At 41.3% G+C, this 17,609-nt stretch overlaps 1 protein-coding gene across 1 annotated transcript in view; it reads right to left on the bottom strand.

Moving 5' to 3' along the window:
* Positions 1-17,609, bottom strand: part of ryr3 (ryanodine receptor 3) — a 593,334-nt gene that overhangs the window by 136,017 nt on the left and 439,708 nt on the right. The window contains 6 exon segments of the mRNA XM_072484927.1: positions 1,821-1,927; positions 4,231-4,327; positions 6,080-6,192; positions 8,442-8,573; positions 12,358-12,417; positions 13,053-13,223. Coding sequence (XP_072341028.1) covers positions 1,821-1,927; positions 4,231-4,327; positions 6,080-6,192; positions 8,442-8,573; positions 12,358-12,417; positions 13,053-13,223 — 680 coding nt within the window.

Below are 17,609 nucleotides of genomic sequence, written 5' to 3'. Positions count from 1 at the left end.
TGGTCCTGTTAGAATTTGATGGGTTTCTATGAGAATCCCACCTCATCCTTCTAAACTCGAGTGAACATAATTCTAACTGACTCAAACTCTCCTCATACATAAGCCTGTCATAAGAACATAAGAACTAGGAACAGGAGTAGGTCATCTGGCCCCTCGAGCCTGCTCCGCCATTTAATGAGATCATGGCTGATCTTTGTGGACTCAGCTCCACTCTCCGGCCTGTACACCATATCCCCGAATCCCTTTATTCTTTAGAAAGGTGTCTATCTTTTTCTTAAAAACGTTTAAAGAAGGAGCCTCAACTGCTTCACTGGGCAAGGAATTCCAGAGATTCACAACCCTTTGGGTGAAGAAGTTCCTCCTAAACTCGGTATTAAATCTACTTCCCCTTATTTTGAGGTTATGCCCCATAGTTCTGCTTTCCCCGACCAGTGGAAACAACCTGCCTGCATCTATCCTATCTATTCCCTTCATAATTTTATATGTTTCAATAAGATCCCCCCCGCATCCTTCTAATCTCCAATGAGTACAGGCCAAGTCTACTCAACCTCTCGTCATAATCTAATCCCCTCAACTCTGGGATCAACCTAGTGAATCTCCTCTGCACTCCCTCCAGTGCCAATATGTCCTTTCTCAGGTAAGGAGACCAAAACTGAACACAATACTCCAGATGTGGCCTCACCAACACCCTGTACAAGGAATCAGTCTGATAAACCTTCACTGCACTCCCTCTAAAGCAAGAACATCTTTCCTCCGATAAGGTGACCAAAACTGCATACAGTATTCCAGGTGTGGACTCACTAAGGCCTTGTATAATTGCAACAAGACATCCTTGTTCCTGAACTCGAATTCTCTCGTTATGAAGGCCAACATCCCATTTGCCTTCTTTACTGCCTGCTGCATCTGCATGCTTACTATCAGTGATTGGTGTACGAGGACACCCAGGTCTCGTTGCACATTCCCCTCTCTTAACCTATAGCCATTCAGATAATAATTTATCTTCCTGTTTTTGCTACAAAAATGGATATCCTCACATTCCCGTACCAGCCTCCCCGAACAGGCGCTGGAATGTGGCGACTAGGGGCTTTTCACAGTAACTTCATTGAAGCCTACTTGTGACAATAAGTGATTATTATTATACTGCATCTGCCATGCATTTCCCTACTCGCTCAGTTTGTCCAAATCACACAGAAGCATCTCTGTATCTTCCTTACAGCTCATCCTCCCACCCAGTTTTGTGTCAGCTGCAAATTTGGGGACACTACATTTATTTCCTCATCTAAGTCATTAATATATACTTTGAATAGCTGGGGTTCAAGCACCGATCTCTGTGATGCCCCACTAATCACTGCCTGCCATTTGGAAAATTATTCCCCCTCTTTGTTTGCTGTCTGCCAATCAGTTTTCTATCTAACTCAATAGACTACCCTCAATCCCAAATGCTTCAATTTTACACACAAATCTTTTATGTGGGATTTTGTTGAAAGCCTTCTGATCTTTTGAGCCAGGGTTCCATTCTGGGGTGTCCCTGTCCAGTTATAACATCAAATGGGATTGTAACACTAAGAGCCCCACAAGCTGTCATCGAGCAACCCACAAAGGTGCCGAGAGAATGAGGGTGTTGAACCTTTTACAAACTGGAACAGTGTTTTGTCCAACATTATTTATACTTAATATACCCCCAGAACAAAGAAGTGCTCTCCTTTTGCTTCCCTCAAGAGATTCTCCTTGTTGTCTCTTTCTTGCCGAGCAACTGTACCTGGCAATATTTATTTTGCAACAACAACTAAGACTATAGCACAAGAATATCCCTATTTTACCTTCTTTCAGTTAGAGCACTTCGACTGAAATGCAATATAAGCTGATGGAGTGGATCAGGCTTCTTGTCAGCCACTTCCTCCTCCTCTTCTGATACTGTAGCAGATTTCTAAGCACAATTGAATGTTTATGTAAGCCAGTGGATGGGAGTACAAATACTTAAAATATAAGTTGAAAAGTTTTAGAGATTATATGTGACAAGAGCAATCATATTTTGTATCAGTGAGACTCAGCAAAACAATTAGTTCTACTTTTCAAACGAGGAGCCAACATTTGCACACAGCACCCAAATTACAAATCGAGAAAACACTTCAATCAGAAACATTCTCTCCACTCTTTGTTTTAGTTTTGCCCACTAAGCAGATTAGATAATTCCCACAGCTCGCGGGGTCCAAGTGATGAAACATGATCTTAGTACTTTGAACAAACAAATCCATTTTGAAAGGCATGCTCATATATTAGATGGCAAAGGTGTAGTTTAACTTAACATGACAACATTGATGAAACAGAGCAGTATTGTATGAGGGACAATACTCCAGATAGGACCCGATGAAAGGCAAGTATAACCTTTCACCTTCAAAATCCAGTCAACTTTAGCCCCACGACAAAAGATCAGAAAAAACCTTTCTGGGAAATTAAACCTTGCATGTAGAATTGCCAAGTTCTCCGATATGGGAGTAAGATGACTCACTGGGGAAATGTTAATTTCCCCCCAGCTGGTGAAAAATATGTGTGTGTAATTTCAAATGCACAGTACACTTGAACGAGGGACCTCTTTCACCTTAGGAGCCCACAAGTAAACGCACCACTGTTTGCTAGTTATGCACACCCGCTGCTGGGTGAATACTAATAGTAGTAGACTGAAGTCCTTACGTAGGTATTAATTGCTCACATAAGCATCTAAATTCTCAGGGGGATGTGGAAAGACCATCCATTGACCTACTCCTCACGGGCTTAGTCAGGGTGGAAGGAGAAAGGTAGCGGGTCCCCACCCAATTAAATGCCCCCGCCACCAACTCCACATGGTGGAAGGGCAAATGATGCCCCATTTTGTGTAAACTGAACTGCAGAAACAAACTGCGTCTTTGCAATGATAACCTGCTGTTTTCATTAGCTTTTGTTGCCAACTTTGTTTCATCTCATTTACCTGTTTCACAATATACAATCTATGAAAAGTCATGAAATGTAGCCTTATTTAATTCCACAACCCAAAATCACCAAATAGTGCACAATGTGAACTGTAACTGTAAAAGGCAAGACTTGATCAACGATAAATCTTCCAAAAGATTTCAACAAAAATATGGTATTCTCACTCCTTTCAAATTCAGCAAATCATAGCATAAAGGACAAGCACAGCCTAGCAATACAGGCAAACCCAGTGCAATTTATACAACTTCGTAATTATATATGGACTGCATTAACCAACAAAACACCTGATAGTTTGTTACAAGGCTCCACACAACTTCTGGGCAAAGGTATTTTATAAGCTGTTTGTGCTACACTGTTATGTTCTGTGACATGATCTTGGCCATTCAGAGCCTTGTAACACACTTGGGTACTCTATCGTTTCATATTTAATACATGCAACAGCAGTTGTGTAATGCATACCAACATTCTGAGCCATGGCTCCTCCCTCATACAATACACATTCAATAAGAAATTAAAATTAAAGTGGGCAGTGGCACTCCTGCACCATAAAGAGGCAGTGGTTTCAGCACAGCGGTTTCACAGCTTTGGCTGCCTGCTTGACAGGTGTCTGGCCATTCAGGGGGAAGTGACATATTTCTACATGTGAGAACATTTAAGAATAGTGAACTCAACCAAAACCTGTGCAACTCTTTAATGCTGATTAGCAACTCTTTACAGAGGAACATTGACTAAACACATGGAAGCATGTCAGCTATCCAACCTTTCGGTTCAATCACTTCATAGAGACATAAGAGGGGAAAGTACCTTTTAGAACATAAATTTTAATTTAATTGGAAATTTATGCATGATAAATAGCACCCAGTTCCTGGTTTAGGAATAATAATCGAGTCTCACTCACACAGGGAGGCCTATTAATCCATTCACAACTTTCATGGTAATCAATGGGAGCAGTCAATTATCATCTAATGGTCACTTATGCTTTATGCATTCTTTCATATTCTGCACCAAATACAAGCTGATGAGAGCGAAAGCCAGTCCACCTTACTCAGCTCAAAGGTACCTGCCATTCACAGCTGCCAAGTCCCATTCCAGTTTCCAACAAAAACGCAGCAGCATAAGCCTCTCCCTCCAAACCAGCATATTATAACTGAGATTGAGATAAGTTGCACAGGTTGGAGACAGCTTGGCAATGCTTCTTGCAAAATGCAGCATGGCCACTTGTACTGGAACTAAAAACCAGTCACACAAGAGGCCAATACTTACAGCTAAATCCTCAATTAGTTTCTCCTCAAATGAGTACTCCTCTGTCTCTATCCATGATTTCTGGTAACTCTGAAGGAAGAGATTAACAGCACGATGCCTAGGAAGTGGGAGGGTATAGTAAAATCAGGAGTAGTAGGAAGTGAAACACAGTTTTGTTTAGTAGATTAAGGGAGACTTTATTATTTAAAATAACGGATAAAGACCATTAGTAGAGATTTGTACAAGTCCAGTTTTCTGATTGGTCAACAGTGCGTCATGATCACAGATCAATTGAAGTGTTGATTACTTTATACTGTTCTCCTTGAGAATTCAGATCTTGAATAACGTATGATTCAAATGAAGAAAAAGTTATTTAGGAAACGGAGATATGCTGGTCAGTTGTGATAGCCACATATTTCACACAGATCCATTTGTTTTAATTATAATTTGTTTAAGCTACAATTAATATTAACCCGTGACTAGTTTAAAGGTTGGGGTCAGTCAACAAAAGAATTATTACAACTTAAGGTATTGCCTGAACTGGGCATTCCTGCCCACACTTCCTCCGCCATCTCAGAAGAAATATTGTTGGCATTCCCTCGTATCCAGAGTAAAAGTATTCCGTATAAAATTTCATATTGGAATAATAGTAATCATTTGTACTAGTTCATCATATTGTTAAGTATCCTTTCACTTCATATTCATCTACAATTGAACATAGCAATGATAGCCTGCATTTATATATCACCTTTAAGGTAGTAAACTATCCCAAGGCGTGCAATAGATATGTGAAAAGCAAATTATTTTTACTTTTAAATACTGGTATTGTTCATTTTTATCATTTTGATGTTAGGTTTGTGGGGGTTTTTGGTTGACTGACTGACCAATCAGATTCTGGGCAAGGTTCGAGTACAAACTGAAGACTATAGGTGTGCAAAGGAAAGTGTTTGCAAAGGGCAGAAGGTGGTGCCTATCAACCAAATGTTACTTTACCGTCAAATAGACGATAAGACTTTCAAAGTCAGTGTTCTTATATAGCTTTTCCAGCCACAGATGTTGATAGGAGTTCAGGAAGTAAATGTTAATTTTGTGTCTAAAGAAAAGGGACACATTTTTTTTGCATCGATGAATAAAAGGCACAGGTATGTTTCTGAATTAAGTGTGGGATACTTCACCGTACTGTGTGAATTAAAACAAAGTACCTTTAACTATTTTCTCTGCGTGAAGATGATACATATTGTTAATCTTTTTATTTTAAAGAAGTACATGAATAAGTGTCAAATACATGTCTGATCGTTCCATTAAACGTTTTGAGCTATTAATTAAATTTGAAAGTGCACAGATGTTCACAATGATATATAATTAACAAATGCTATCTCATGACAAGTTTATAAAATGCTTTTCTACAATACAAATGATGCCTGGCAAGCATTCACAGTTAAAATTAATGACTTAAGGTGTGGGCTTGCAATGTGATTTCTTGAGCAAGCTGCTGACAGGAATGGGATTAGGTTACAATGAGAAATGAACCTTCCTACAAGAAGGGAATGCAGGAAGGTAACTGAGGAATTTTACCGTACATGTCCCAGTCAGAACAGAGTGACAGAACGTCGGTTCACCCTCTTGATTGGCGAACACAGCATAGTGGCCAGTTTAAAGAAGGTAACAAAGAGAATGGCATTCATTAATAGTATCTTTGGAGTGTGATCGCTAACCAGTGTAAAAAAAGTGCTTTATGCAATAATGTCTTTAAAATGTGAGCTGTAACTTAAAATGAAAAAACAAAAGTCAAGCATGGTAAAGAATAAACAGGAAAAATAATCGCTAGCATAATGTTTCTGAATATATGAAAATACAGCACCCCTTCTACCTTGGTAGGTTATAGAGTGGTGCCATCCTGAAGCAGGCAACCACTGCTCGTTTGCGTTGTTTAGATAACAGCTTGTGCCATCCTGTCTTCTTTGACCGCAATGGCTGCTCCACCTACAAAAAAGCAAAATAAATATAAATAATCAGGGATTTGCGAGTTTAATAATGGGCCAGATGTTGCTGGGGAAATAATCGTGTGTTAATGGCATATGCTGTTATTAAAGCAGAAGTCGACCACACATTTCAGTGGATTAAGAAATACATTATAAATTGCTGGTCAATTTACACTTGCTTCACACAGATGGCCTCCCCATCATTTTTAAGAACTTGCGGGATTTCACCATTTCTTGCTCATTAAATTTATCACACAGTAAATTTAACAACATAAGTACCTTTTAATAGTATGATAATTGTTAATGCAGTGGTGGGGACTTAAAAAATATTTTTAAAAACTTATTCTGCCTTTTTTATCTCTTTCCCTTAACCCCATTTGTAGTCCATCATTTTTATTTCGCTTTCTGCACATCATTTAAATCTAATTTATATTTCCTGTTTCAGACTTCCTGATTTAGGCTCTGCGTATCTCGGTGAGAATTCTTCAATACAATTGGTTAAAGAGCCTTGCTGTTATTGTGCCTGCTCACAGATCTATTGTAGAAGGCACTGTGCTGGGTTAAATGTAGGATAGGACCAAATTTCCATTTTAAAACATACAAAAGCCCCTGTGACCAGCTATCAGAGAGCTGACTGGCAAACACTTTTCCTTCGTCCCAAAAACAAAACCCTGATTATGGTTTATATTTGGTTTACTTGTACTTATATTGCAATCGGTTTTGTTTTGATTTTAATATAGGATGGATATTTGTCACTTTAGTACCTTATCTGCAGACCTTACAGATATTGCTAATGAATGGATAAGTTAATGAAAAACAGAGAGGTGGATAGATTAAATTACCTCCTGAGCTAAGGGGAGTGATTCAGCGGATAAATGTAAAGTCCACTTTTGGGCACATTTAGCGGCTGCAGTGCCGAGAAACACCCCGCTATTCAACTGCACTTTGCCGTTTATTTTGGCCTCGAGGAGTTTCTTCCTGCTAATTTCGCCAGCAAGAACTGCTGTTCGCAGATTGGGACGCTACTTTGATTGGCAGCCCCGATCTTTTGTACCCCCCCCCCCCCTTTCAGGCGCCTCCCCTCTTTATCAACCTGTTATACCTGGTTTACATTTGTGTGGGCCAGTACTAAATGACAACTTGGTGAGGTCTCGCCAGGCACCGGGCGAATCCGGCGTTCAGGTATTTTAACAGGCCCATTCAAAAAATCAGATCAGGAACTTGCCCAGTGAGGTCGTGATCTAGATCGTGCCGGGTGGAACAAGTTGGGTGACTCGTGAACGGCCCGGTACCTGGCGTGAAGCCTGATTTGGGGCTCTCGCGTGATTCACCTGTTGCGCCTGGGTCCCTGCCAGGCACAACTGAGTCGCTGAAGATTTCTTGTGTTAAGCTTTGGCAACTCTGTGGAACCAATTTCTTTATGGCGCCGTAATTATGCAGCAGATTCATATTCTGGGATCTTGGGATCTCTTTAACATCAGCATCTATGAACCTACATCGTAATTCTGACAGGGGTTGTCCAACTTTTAAAATCTACCATCCAATATTACAGAAAATAACTATTTGCACTTTGCTTCATGTATCTGAAATGTCTCCACGAGCTTCTACTCTGAAAGGAAACGATCCTGAGAAATGCCCAGTGAACAGAGATAAATGAATTTGTCCAATACTGAGTAATAGCAAACTTGTCTTTATTTAGTTTATTCCTCCAACAATATATTAATCCTCTGAAGACATTAACTGCAGCTCTGTAGCACTACTGCTTATGGAGATCAGACAAACACAGCATTTAATGTTTCCAGTTCCCAAATTGCTCAAAGGCACAGGCGAGGTCAACAATTATCACAAGCTGCATGCAGGGCCATCAGACTAGACAAGTTGAGGTATTTGAAAATTCCAAAGAGCCAATAATGAAAAACTTTATTCTTCGGGAGAGCAAAAATGCTGCCTCACAGATAAAAAGTGAAAACCTTCTGAGTTTTCATTAAATAATTAAAAATCCTTCTAATTTTGTAATAGCTTAATGATTACACCAGGGATCTGCATTCTGTAATCATTAAAAAATCTGTATGATTCCAGTTACAGGAATTGTCTCTAGTGGTCCAACATGCCTTTGGTTAAATTTCCATATCATACAACTCTATTTATGCTTGGCTCACAGAATAATGTTTTCTCTTTTACATGGCGTTGCAGTCTTTAGAGCTTAATCAAATTATTGACTGCAAATGCTTTGCTAGGAATTCTGGTTACCTGTTCCAAATGAAAAATAGCGGCTGAAATCTTTTGCAGTCGTTCCACAACCTTCTGAGGGTCCATTCTCTCTTCTGGCTTGGCAATATGTTTATACAAGTCAAGCTGCCATCTAACTGCTGGGTCATCAGTCTGCATGGGAGATTGAAGACTTATTAATACAGCTAGAAGATAGCAATTAAATTGCGATGAAAGCAGATTTCCATCTGTATCAAATGGGAAATGATTCGGTCCTCATTTCATGCAGCTTTAAACATAGCTTGATCACTCTCCTTGCGTAGGCACTTGTTGGTTTGAAACCAGGGAATTTCTACCGCCTACATTTATATGAAAAAGAACTATGTCTTCTGAGATATTGTCAAAGGAGCTTTGAGCTGTCTTTTGTAATGAAACAAGCAAATGGTCAGTCTGAGACTATCAGGGCGATGAAGCTAATCACAAGGTGATGAGTTGTTTCCCCTCAGGAACACAGAGGCTCTTTGGCACACAGTGCGATATAATTCAAATTCCTAGCTAAGTTTAGAGATGTCAGAAGCATTCTCTGTTTTCTGAAGTGATGTGACTATACTGTTCTGTTCTGTATGATAGGCGATTTCCTGGCTTGCTCCCTGCTGGTAGCATTTAACCCGGAGATGCTGAAGGAGGATTTCTGAACCTGCAATTAATAAGTTGCTCAATTCACCTCTGGCCTGTATCAAAGTATCCAGTTTCTAGTATCAATACTCTTTGCTCCAGGTCTCCATGGAATCAGAGAAACTGAACAAAGAGAAGGGTCCACGGGTTTCAGTCCACCTTGTCGATATTGACCATAAAAAGAGTTCTCCAGCCTAATCATATTTTCCAACTCTTACTCATTATCCTTCTCGGTTACAGCACATCAAGTGCATATCAAAGTACTTTTTAAATGCAGTCAGATTTTCTGCCTCCACCACTTCTCAGATCCTCCATCACCGTATTCCAGGTCCCACCACTTTTCTAGATTCAATTCCATTTACTACTTTTCTGCCTACCTTACCAGTCCATTGATAAATTCCTACAGCCGACATCCTTCTTCTCATTACCAATCACATGGTCAATATTTGTATCATTTGCAAATTTCCTAATCATACACCCTACTTTGCAAGTCAAAATCACTGATATATATATATACCAGCACCAGCAAGGGACTGAGTAATGAGCCCTGTGGAACGCCATCGGAAGAAGCCCTTCAGTCTTGAAACATCTGTCAAATCCCTTTTCTTCCTGCCTTGAAGGAAGATCCAAGCTGCCACATTTCCTTGGATCCCATGAGCTTTTACTTTCCTGACCAGCCTGCCACATGGGATCTGATCAAAAGCCTTACTAAAATCCATGTAGACTACATGAAACACGCCATCGTCATGGAACCTCCAGTTACTTCCCCAAAATATTCAATTAGGTTTGCCAGGCACAACCTTTCCTTAACAAATGCTAAAGGGTTTACAGTCCTTAGCATCAAGGAAGATAACGGTAGAATCCTTGTGGAGTCCATTTCCCCCAAATAATTTTAGGAAGTATTGAAGCGATCTTCTCTGGAATTTAATTTCATGAGTGGGTTTTGGGCTTAGGCAACAGAACCAGAGTTGGCATGGTAGTTTACTAAGTTAGGGAATCTCAGTTACATTGTCAGAGATGGCAATAAATCTGATCCAGCCGTCATTGACTCAAGGCAGTCAAGCTTGCTTCTGAAAAGAGCATCCCATTCCATGTTACGTTTTGCATTTGTTTGAATAAAAGACAAGTCCCTTCTTTGTGAGGTGCTTGGTCCATCATACATCTTGAAAGGCCTAGGCCATTATATAACCGTTGATTATTCTACCAGCTTGCTCTGGGTGCTCTGTAGCTGCTGCAAATATACTAAATTTGATTTTTGAAAAAGACGAGGGTGGAATTTTCTGCGCAACCTGCCGTGTGTATTGTGGACGGGTAGACGGCCCACAATTGGCCAGCAGCAGGATCTTCTGGCCCCATCATTGTCAACTGGGTTTCCCATTGAATGTACCTCAAGCCGCCGTGAAACCCACAGTGGGGAAGGCACTGTCAGCAGGACTGGAAGATTCCGCCGGACCTGTCCATAGTTTAAAGCTCTTCTCATGATTAGTGTGGTATAAAGGTGAGGGTAGTGAAGAGAATGTTGACATGGGGAAGTTACTGATCATTGTACCATGAATATTGCAGCCACCCTCTCAGTTGAATAGTATTTCAAAGATGGGGAAATGCTTGACAGTCAATAAGGCCACTCCTCAGCTCATGGGTGAGCTGTAGGTGCTGCGGTTTCATGTGTTCTGGTCTGAATTGATGAGGTGTAACTCCTGCAGAGATTACCTGCTTTCCTGCCTCAGTGTAAGGTAAATCAGGATTTTGACGCACTTCCTTCTTTGGCATTCAGAGAGCCATCTTTCAATTCAGCCAGAATCGTGGTTGTGTACCGGCATTATCATGTCTGCTTGTGCCCAGCACAACAGCTTGCTGAAAGTACATGCTACAGATGGGAATGTTGCCCCATCAGCAGGTTTGTTTCTTTTCTCCCTGTACTGTTGTGGTCTCGTGCCCAAGGCAAATACATTTCCTGAAGCTTGTCATCCTGTTTATGCCTCCACCGGGCGGTAAAAACACATATCTTCCATAAATTATCTTCCCCCTCTATCCCATTCTTACACCTTTTCAGATTTGCAAACTACTTCCAGGGTGTATTGGTACAATCAAAAGTGAAGCAGAATTAGCCTCAGTCTGGACCCCAGTCTGTGCCTGAAGTGGTGAGGATGGCTGGCAATTCTGTATATTTGAAGAGATGGTGGCTGAGTGGTAATGTTACTGGATTAGTAATCCAGAGGCCCAGGCGAATGCACGTGGCACACGGGTTCAAATCCTACCACACTGGCTAGTAGAATTTAAATTCAATTAATAAATCTGCAATTGAAAACTAGTCTCAGTATTGGTGACCGGGACAACTATTATCGATTGTCATTAAAAAAACCCATCTGGTTCACTAATGTCCTTTCAGGAAGGAAATCTTCCACCCTTAGATGGTCCGGCCTACATGTGACTCCAGACCCACAGCAATGTGGTTGACTCTCATTTAAGCATTGGGCTGTTTGTGGGAACTGTCTTTTACTTTCCTGGGGAGACAGCATAATTGTAACAAATGACCTAATAGAGACGTTGAACATGACTCCTTTGTCTTTTGCAAGAACGTCTGTTTGGTTTACACTAAATATTGGACTTTGACTCAATATGAAAAAACTTGCGTGAAAGTAACAAGCGAAGTGGGGATAGAACAAAACCAGCAAATGTTGGGAATACACAGAAGATTATGTAGTATCTGAAAATCAAAAATTACTTAGAATTTAGGTCAGACCTGAGAACAGAGCTGAAAATGAAAAAGAACTATTTAAGTAGAAGCTAAGACAGAATTCTCTGACCTTTCAGGCCGGCTGAGATGCTGCGGTGAATGGAGTTTTGACTGAATGCCAAATTCTCCATCCTCGCTGGCAGCGGGAACCAGGTTCGGAGAATCCTGCCCTAGGTATCACCTAGAGTAATTGGGCGGAATTTAACATCTGTCCACGCAGTGGGATATTCCAGTCCTACTGATGGCACACAGGTTTCCTGCCGATGAGGGGTGCAATGAACGGAAAATCTCGTTGACAACGATGGGACCAGAAAATCCCGCTGGCTGGCCGCCTCCGCTGCCAAAAACACGTGCCGGGTTGGTCAGTAAATCCAGCTCATAAGAGTTTTACAGCCAGCAAGAGACCCTTTGGCCCATTGTGTTTGCGCCGGCCATCAAGCACCTATCTATTCTAATCCCACTTTCCAAGCACTTGGTCCACAGCCTTGCATGCTATAACTTGTACCTGTAACCCAGTCCTCAGAGATATATATATTTTAACATTACCTTATCCTGTAAATGCATGTTATCTGTAAGGAATTCTTTAACTTCTTCATCTGTGTCTTTCTGTTGGCAAAATAACACAATTGTTAGGAACATCACGTTTTGAATTCCAATAAAGTAATCCAGTACTGCAAACAAATTCAAGCACCGTTTAAAATGAAAATATATACGCATTAAATTACATTCTCATACTTGTGAAATGGCACTAACATTGTGATCAGAACAAACACAAGCTGAGTTTATAAATGGGGTGAGTATTGTTGGAACATTTTGATTTAATTGCTGGAATCTATCTCCATATCTAGGGATCATTTACCACAACAGTGAAAAATAATGTTAGCTTCCTTTAGTTCTGGTTATACAATTACAGGAAAATTTTGCAAAAGAGTTCCAAGCTCAGTAAATAATTAGATTAATGGTGCAAATTAAGGCGTATTGTTTCGGTGAGATGAAATTATAAACTGTACTTAATCAATTCTGCTCGAGGAATATTTGATATTGATTTTGAGTACAAAGAAGGATAATAAAACAATATTTAACTTTGATGAACATAAACTGAAACAGAATGCAAAACCAAACATAAGATGCAAGTTTTATATTCTAACCATCAACCTTCTTGATTCTACTGACTGATTAAGCTCATGAAAGTTAATAAAATCTGGAAGTCACAGTACTCAAGGAGAAAACTGGAACATTACCAGGCTGTATCTGTGTTTGGCCAATGTGATTAATTCTTGGTCTCCTGCAGTGCACATATTTAAGCCAATCGGAAGTAACTTTTTAACGGCAGCCACAATCAGGGAGGTCTGTATTGAGTAATAGTCACCTCTGCGCTTAATTTTTTTCCTTTCTTGGCCTTGCCCTTCAGCCTAAAATAAATTAAATTGTGCATGACAATGAGATGTTTTGCATTAGTATTGCATATCAGCATAACTCTATTCAAAAACTGAGAACTTAAAATTAGGGCTAATACTATTCAGTGAGTAATATGTTCGGAAAACAGGAACATTTTGTGTTGTCAAACTGGCTTAGAGATGTACCCTGAGTTCTGAATTCCAGAAATTCATAAAATTCAAATTGTTTGCAGAAAATACAAATTCAACTTGTTCATACTATTCCACTTGAGGCAGAACCTGCCTCTCAAGGAATGGCTATTCAGCCATCAGCAAAGGTGACCATATGAAGGCATCTCATCTGAAATGGATTTGTTTGCTGCTTGTCCATCATCTTTCATAAATGGAAGGATGAGGAAACACAAGTCCCTCCAAACTTACCCTTTCCTCTCCCAATGGTGGGTCAAGATAACGCAACGCAGCAAAAACCTATCAATTGAGCACCTATTCTTCATGAGCATGGTCAGACAGCAAATTCTGGCAAGACATTTGGCTCACGGTGCTTTAGCATTGAGTTTATTTGACATTTACACCCACACCAGGTCACTGACATTGTCACCAGTGATGCCTGGCTAGGTTTGTCCCCTTCCTTAACCTGATACTGATTGTAATGTACCAAATGAAAGCAGCTGAATAAGTACAGGTCACGGACCAAGCCTGCAGTTTCTTGGTCTGCATGGATCACTGCCATCAAGCTGTAAAGCCTTATATTACACAACAATGTTTTTGGGAGATTTCAAAACATCAGGCTAAATTTGAAAGCTTTTGTATTTTGTTTGTGACCATGGAACGATCAGAAAACACTGCAAGAAACAAAACGTCTCTTTGAGCCAGAGAGCGGTAAAAAGTCACCTCTACATTACCGATGATGACATTTAATTGGTAATGGTTGATCATTCTGTGAACACAATTGTTGGGCTTGTCAGAATGAAGTGAGAGTACAACCTCTTGAACAAACCAAGAGGGAACAGATCAAAGTAATTGAGGACTGTGCAACTGACAGTCTCACTCACAAGGATCACTGCAAGATATTTACTTATGTATTTTGTATGAATTAAGTGAAATATCAGTCACACAGAAATGATCTATCCATTATCTATTTCATTAAAAAAACAAATTCAGCTGAACTTTTTCATCTAATTTCATCCGGTTAGAATGAAATATAAGGATAGTATTTCATCGATAATACTGTCACACATACAAAACAGTATCATGAATATAATCCGCAGAGCAACATAGCTCTAAACATATAGAAATATTACACACCAGCGCAAGTAACACAATGATGTTAACACAGTTGTAATGTATTGGTAAGCTGTGCTTATGATAGCTTAGCTGCATACTAGCTTTTATCTTAATATTGCTTATCTCAATCTCTGTTAGCTGAATCCTCTTGTTTCAGGTCAGCCCTTGCCGCAGCTTTGAACACCCGCAACAACCTTATATAGAAACAAGTCCAATTGTGGGAATTCATCAACCAATTAAAAATACGTATTGCCACCAGGCCGCTTGGAAGGTTGCTTGAACAGAAGTTAATTCTGACACTAAGGCTGCTTTCTAGAAGCTGCCTATCTGAATGCCTCAGTACTGCAAAATAAATCAAAGAATGGTGCCCAGAAGGAAAAATCAGTTAAACTTGAGAAATGACTGGTGCTAGTCCAAAATGGTTGTGTATACCATAAAATGGAACTCCAGTTTTACCACTTTTTCCTTCTGGGCAGTTTAGGAGGTCATTTGGCATATTGTTCCTGTGCTACATCTTTGCTGGAGTTATCCTGCTAATGCTACTCTCCTGGCTTTTCACTATAACATGTAACTTTTTCCCTTTTCCTTTTTTATCCAATTCCCTTTTGAAAGTTTCTGTTGAATCTGCTTCCATGACCCATTCAGGCATCGCATCCAAGATCATCCTAACTTGCTGCAGGAAGATAAATCTCCTCGTCTCACTTCTGGTTCTTTTGCAAATTGCCGTAGATCCTCTGCTTCCCAACCTTCCTGCCTACTGTTTCTCCAAATTTACTCCATCAAAAATTGCATCATTTAGTTTATATTGCCACTTATTACCCCTACGAAACTGTGACGCTTCATACTTCTGCCAGGTATCTGCCCATTTTGTAGATCTCCTTAATTACGTTGCTTTTATCCTCATTGTTCCCTGCAGAACTTTGGTAAAAAAATGCCAGGAAGTAGGACAAGCTGAACTGCTCATGTAGAGGGTTGTCATAGACATAATGGACTGAATGGCCTCCTTCTATGCTGGGACCATTTTATTATTCTGCGATTCTATATAATGAGGTTCCTGCAATTCAGGAGGCAAGTGCCTCTTCTGCCTAAGAAGAAACAGTTGAAGATGGATGTGGGTAGACAGTTATTTCAATTGCACTGACACCCTGGGCGGGATTCTCCGACCCCCCCGCTGGGTCGTAGAATCACCGGGGGCTGCTGTGGATCCCGCCCCTGCTGGTTGCCGAATTCTCCGGCACTGGATATTCGGCGGGGGTGGGAATCGCGCCGCGCCGGTTGGCGGGCCCCCCCCGGCGATACTCCGGCCCGCGATGGGCTGAATTCCCGCTGCCTGTCCTGCCGGCGTGGATTAAACCACCTTCTGAACGGCGGGACAAGGCGGCGTGGGTGGGCTCCGGGGTCCTGGGGAGGGGGCGCGGGGTGATCTGGCCCCGGGGTGTGCCCCCACGGTGGCCTGGCCCGCGATCGGGGCCCACCGATCCGCGGGCGGGCTTGTGCTGTGACGGCACTCTTTTCCTTCCGCCTTCGCCATGGTCTCCACTATGGCGGAGGCGGAAGAGACCCCCTCCACTGCGCATGCGCGGGGATGCCGTGAGCGGTCGCTGACGCTCCCGCGCATGCGCCGCATGGCAAAGTCGGGGCACCAAAGGCCTTTCCCGCCAGCTGGTGGGGCGGAAATTAGTCCGGCGCAGGCCTAGCCCCTCAAGGTGAGGGCTTGGCCCCTCAAGATGCGGAGAATTCTGCACCTTTGGGGCGATGCGATGCCGGACTGATTCGCGCCGTTTTTGGCGCCGGTCGGCGGACATCGCGCCGATTACGGAGAATCCCGCCCCCTGTTCCCATCAGGTCAACTGAATTAAACCCGTTCCTCCAGCTTTTCTTTTTAGTGGTTGAGTCTCCCCTACTCTTGCTGGACTCCCAAAGTCTCAACTGGATTTTCAAACTCACAATGATATCCACTGGAATCAGACTTGCTAATCTGATAGATCACTTTAGAATACAAAGGAGAAAGTCCCCCATCCGCCAGGCTCGAGGGGCAAAATTGACTACTCCTGTTCCTAGTTCTTATCTTGTGTCGTAAAACAATAGAAGGACACAGCAATCAGGTCACATGAGATCTCAAATTCTCTGTCACCCAGATGATGTGATTCGATGGAACTTTCAGTGTATCATTGAACTAATATCACTACTTGAGAACAGGACAACGACCCGCATTCTATTTTACTTTCACCATTTCTGATCGCTTTAAATAAAGGATAAACCCAGTATTTATTTCTTTCAATAGTGTTTCCCAGCTTTAGAACATGTACTGTACACTGTGCAATGCACATCATGGGCTGAATTCTCCGCTGTCGGGATGCTCCGTTCTGCCAGCAACCCAGGGGTTTCCTGACGGTGTGGGGCTGCCCCACAATGGGAAATCCCATTGGCCAGCCGGCGAAACGGAAAATCCCAACAGCGTGTTGCACCCAAAATCTGGCACGCCAGGATTGAGAAACCCGCCCATATGTTCTGGAACAAATGAAGAATCGGTATTATTTACCACACCAGTTAGGTGACATTAGATGGCATAAGCTCTTTTTTTGAAGAGGTATACTCTTACATTTGCCAGAGAGAAGTTCACAAACTGCAATAAACAAACCAGTGAGTTTTTATGCATTAATTCAATCCCAGGTTCCGGCAGCAGTAATAAACAAACTGCTTGAGTGAATCTACTAACTTTTAAGTTGCTATCGATCTATTAGTTTCTATATAATTTGTGTAAAAGCTACGCTTTGAAAGCTATATTGTTGTTTACGGCACATTCTTCTTGACAGCTGTACAATTTATGACAAGCACAAGTAATTTTTTGCAGAGGTTTCAGACAATGAGCATAGCACAATTTTCAGGAACTTGCATGTGCTGTGAATGTGACCATTAAAAAAAATAACTGATGTTGCCAAGCCAGCTGTGGAGCTATTTGCATGATAACACAATCATGCACTCTGACCTTTTGGCCAACTTGTTTACACTGTTTTGAAGAGGAAAAATAAATACAAGAACGTTAGTGATAAGTTAAAACATTAAATGATTTAAACAGTTAATAGAAATACAATTCACACATTTTAACTTTATTAT

This window comes from Scyliorhinus torazame, chromosome 2 (genome assembly GCF_047496885.1).
Source record: "Scyliorhinus torazame isolate Kashiwa2021f chromosome 2, sScyTor2.1, whole genome shotgun sequence".
Classification (NCBI taxonomy): domain Eukaryota; kingdom Metazoa; phylum Chordata; class Chondrichthyes; order Carcharhiniformes; family Scyliorhinidae; genus Scyliorhinus; species Scyliorhinus torazame.
Note: the sequence above shows the minus strand (reverse complement) of the source record. Positions and strands in the feature narration are given on the sequence as shown.